Source organism: Hordeum vulgare, chromosome 1H (assembly GCF_904849725.1).
Source record: "Hordeum vulgare subsp. vulgare chromosome 1H, MorexV3_pseudomolecules_assembly, whole genome shotgun sequence".
Lineage (NCBI taxonomy): Eukaryota > Viridiplantae > Streptophyta > Magnoliopsida > Poales > Poaceae > Hordeum > Hordeum vulgare.
In genome coordinates this window covers 462,891,723-462,896,422 of record NC_058518.1, presented here as the reverse complement: position 1 = coordinate 462,896,422, position 4,700 = coordinate 462,891,723, and the positions used below count along the sequence as shown (strand labels likewise).

Genomic DNA, 4,700 nt, shown 5'->3' with positions numbered 1-4,700 from the left:
TGGTTTTTTCTGGAAAAAATGTATTATAGTGTTTGCTGCAAAACTCGCCTTCGAAATGATGGTTTTCTGCGGTTTACTCGAGAAAATACACAAGAAACGCAAACGACTACTCCATGCATCATTCGCATATACTGTACATATGCTGACTCTGATTAGATTGCATGATTAGATTGCATCTACTGTATATATATTCCATGCACGTACACGCGCTGAAAAGCGCCTTGCAAAAGGCGGCTGAAAAGGCAAAAAGGAGGACAATGCATGGCGAGCAAGCAAAACCGGGCGGGTTGGTTCAGCCATCCCCTTCCGCGCCCGCCCGCCAGCCCAGCCCATTGGGAGGAGGACGAAAAGACACGAGTGTGTGTGTCTGTGTGAGTACCTGCTAACCATCACGCACACGGACAATATTTACCTACCTCCGTCTCCCTCGGTTGATCACCGTATCTCTCGATCTCAGTTCAGAACGAATTTTTGTCCGTGAGAGCACAAAAGTGCAAAGCTGCAGGCTGCAGCCACGGGACCAGCAACAGACGAACATGTATCACCTTCCGCCTATCCTAGTTGGTCATGTCCATATCTTCACCAAGCTCTTTTTGAGTTGCTTGCGTGCAGTCGCTTGGCATGTAAGTTGGGGTTAGCTGGAGAGAAAGTTGCATGAGACCTGACTTTGCAGAGAGAGAAGGGATGCGGTGCCCTCGCGGCCACTGGCTAGAGCGTATGAGCTTTAGCTCGCCTCCCATCTCTTCTCAAAAGTGTGAGAGGATTCAGCTCAACCACTGCTGATTTAACGCATTTTCTATGGGGTTAGGTGGGAGCTAGCTAGCCGAAAAGGGATCTACTAATTAAATCTATCACCACTCAATCGGTCAATAAACCAAACCATTATTTTTATAGACAGGTCAATTGGCAATGCAGTACCAGTGTCTCTTCTGTACATCGCACTTTCTTTAATGACCTAATTTTAACGATATACTACATTATTCAACTTGATCAGTGATATCCAACACTGCAAATTCGATTTCTATATGTTTTTCTTTTCAAAAGAAGGTTGGAATTCCATCATTATAAGATACTCCCTTTGTCCGGAAATGCTCTAGAGTTCTAGGCGTAGTTCTAGATATATTTATTTTTATTCATTTTTCTGATAAATATAGCATTACTTGCAAAATAAAAAAATACCATAAAGAAGGATTAAACATCTTCGCGTCATCATCATCATTTGGCACTCGTGACCCCGATCAGTAAAGGACAGAAGAAGAGTTTTTACCCCGGACGAACCAGTATTCCAATTAACATCTTGATGACGGACTGTTCTATCTCAATATACTCCATGCATGCCAGACAAAAATGGTGGGATGTCTTCCTACCCTAGACTGCCTCAACTGATTGAGAAAGATGAATTGGTCTGTTTAATCCTTGTCCTACCTACAGTAGAGTTCGTCTTCTGGGGCGGGATATTATACTTGCCGTGCTTAGTACATGCCAGAAACAAAATCGTGCGTGATAATTAAGGAACAAGGAAGAGCAGTAGCTGTCTTAAACAAGAGGACACAGCTCAGATAGAAGAAGAGCAGCAGCAGCAGCAGCGGCAGCTGGTTGACTTTAATTTGGCCACACTCCAAAGCTACAAGTCCATGTAATATGCGTGCATGGGCCAGCCCCGTTCAACTGCCGCCAGCCGCGACGTCGAGCCCAACTCCCGCGTGCAAATCCATGCTCATCATCATCATCAAATCCAAACACAGCACACTTGCACACACAACTCGCGCTCTCTTTTGACACCACCAAACGATCGAAAGTAACTAAACGAACCGAAAACAAAAGTTATTGGGGTTGCTTTGGCCCCACTCATCATTCATACATCTCATCGGCCAATGGTTTTCGAGTATATATAGAGAGCCCGAGCGCCTCCATTACCATCACCATTCACCAAGCAGAGCAGAGCAGAGCAACACGAGAGGAAGAGCAGCAATGGCCGTCTCCAGCAGCTCGTCGCTTCTCCCTCGCTGTCTCCTCGCCGCGGCGCTGGCCCTCTGCGCGGCGGCGACGATGGGCGCCGCCCAAGCCGTCACCAGGAAGTACCACTTCGATGTAAGCGCAGCGTGCATGCACACCCATGTCTAGCCCATTAATTATCCATGTTATTGCATGCATGCGTGCATGGCTAACCGGTGAACTGACCGTACGTAAAATGGCGGCATGGCGTACGTGCGGTGCAGGTGGGAATGACGAGCGTGACGCGGCTGTGCGGCACCAAGAGCATGGCGACGGTGAACGGACAGTTCCCGGGGCCTACGCTGTTCGCGCGGGAGGGCGACCACGTGGAGGTCGACGTGGTAAACAACTCCCCCTACAACATGAGCATCCACTGGCACGGCGTGCGGCAGCTGCTCAGCGGGTGGTACGACGGTCCATCCTACGTGACGCAGTGCCCGATACAGCCCGGCCAGAGCTACGTCTACCGGTTCCAGATCGTCGGGCAGCGGGGCACGCTCTGGTGGCACGCGCACATCTCCTGGCTCCGCGCCACCGTGCACGGCCCCATCGTCATCCTCCCGCCCGCCGGCGTGCCCTACCCGTTCCCGGCGCCGGAGAGGGAGGTTCCCCTCATGTTCGGCGAGTGGTGGAGGAACGACACCGAGGCGGTCATCGCCCAGGCGCTGCAGACCGGCGGGGGCCCTAATGTGTCCGACGCTTATACGATGAACGGACTCCCTGGCCCGCTCTACGCATGCTCGGCCAAGGACACGTTTAGGCTGAAGGTGAAGCCTGGTAAGACGTACATGCTCCGGCTCATCAACGCCGCGCTCAACGACGAGCTCTTCTTCGCCGTCGCCAACCACACGCTCACCGTCGTCGACGTCGACGCGCTCTACGTCAAGCCCTTCGCCGTCGAGACCCTCATCATCGCGCCGGGCCAGACCAGCAACGTGCTCCTCACGGCCAAGCCGGACTACCCCGGCGCCAGGTACTACATGCTGGCCCGCCCCTACACCAACACGCAGGGCACCTTCGACAACACCACCGTCGCCGGCATCCTCGAGTACGAGCATCAGGACCCCGCCACCGCCAAGAACCTGCCCATCTTCAGGCCGACCCTGCCGCAGATCAACGACACCAACGCCGTGGCCAACTACACCGCGAAGCTGCGCAGCCTGGCGAGCGCCGCGTACCCGGCGACCGTGCCGCAGGTGGTGGACCGGGAGTTCCTTTTCACCGTCGGCCTCGGCACCCACCCGTGCGCGCCCGGCTCCCCCGTGAACGGGAGCACGTGCCAGGGCCCCAACGGGACGTCCCGGTTCGCGGCGTCCATCAACAACGTCTCCTTCGTGCTCCCGACGACGGCGCTGCTGCAGTCGCACTACACCGGGATGTCCAAGGGCGTGTACGCCTCCAACTTCCCCTTCGCGCCGCCGCACCCGTTCAACTACACGGGGACGCCGCCCAACAACACGAACGTGATGACCGGGACGAAGGCGCTGGTGCTGCCGTTCGGCACCGCCGTGGAGCTGGTGATGCAGGACACCAGCATCCTCGGCGCCGAGAGCCACCCGCTGCACCTGCACGGCTTCAACTTCTTCGTCGTCGGCCAAGGCTTCGGCAACTACGACCCGGCCAAGGACCCGGCCAAGTACAACCTCGTCGACCCCGTCGAGCGCAACACCGTCGGCGTCCCCGCCGGCGGCTGGGTCGCCATCCGCTTCCGAGCCGACAACCCAGGTCCGTTCGCACACATGCATGCATACTTGCATGGAGGCTTCAACCTTCATTAACCGTATACTGTACATGCGGATCAAACCTAACTTCTCGTATGTACGGACACGCGATCGTGCATTACTCTGGCAGGTGTATGGTTCATGCATTGCCACTTGGAGGTGCACATGAGCTGGGGGCTGAAGATGGCGTGGCTGGTGCTGGACGGTAACCTTCCGAACCAGAAGCTCCCGCCGCCGCCGGCAGATCTTCCGAAATGCTAGACGTGAAGATCAAGATCGATCGTCGGTGAAGAAGATTGCCCGCTTCGTTGCTTCGCTCCCGCCTCACATTGTTATCCGCAATCTTTTGCTCCCGCGTGTCCAGCGAGTTCGTCTCCAATATGGTGATGTGTTTTTTTTCTTACGCTAATTGATTTTTCAGGCGATTCGCCGTGCTTGTTGTATGCACTTTATTCATTGCCAGAGTGTTGTCAGGACTTTTCTTAAGTGGCTGGGCTTCTTTGTAACTTGCAACTGAAAGGTCTTACATTTTTTTCTATCTGTATATGTATCTGCAGCGTATCGCTAAATAAAGCCTAGATGTGTTCATTGTCAGGAAAGTATTTTGAAGTTTATGGGCTTTATCCTATTTAACAAATAGTTAATGGATAAATCTCAAAGATCCATAATTAATCTTTGCATGACATCTGCTATGTTTTAGTCTGACTTTAATAAAAACTTGAAGAGTGGAGGGGAGTTGAGTGGACCAAATCTTTTATTCCTGCTCGCTGCAGTGGGCAATATCATAAATCTTGCATACGTGATAGCAAAGGAAGGTGTCCATAAACCCTTGTATTACTCCGTATGTTTAGATTAGGGGAAAGGGGAGTTAATAGGTAAGATTCCCTAGGATTTACAACTCATTGTCTATTTTTTTTAACCATGCAATGCAAGTCATGATTGCAAGACATAAATTACATTTTTACATTATTTTATACATGTAAT

General features: G+C 52.4%; 1 protein-coding gene across 1 annotated transcript; it reads left to right on the top strand.

Moving 5' to 3' along the window:
• Positions 1–1,924: 1,924 nt before the first annotated feature.
• Positions 1,925–4,310, top strand: LOC123415022 (laccase-12-like). The gene is made up of 3 exons (XM_045106695.1): positions 1,925–2,091; positions 2,220–3,720; positions 3,847–4,310. Exons 1-3 carry the CDS (start codon positions 1,972–1,974, stop codon positions 3,975–3,977), a joined length of 1,752 nt encoding a protein of 583 aa, XP_044962630.1. The 5' UTR covers positions 1,925–1,971; the 3' UTR covers positions 3,978–4,310.
• Positions 4,311–4,700: the final 390 nt, after the last annotated feature.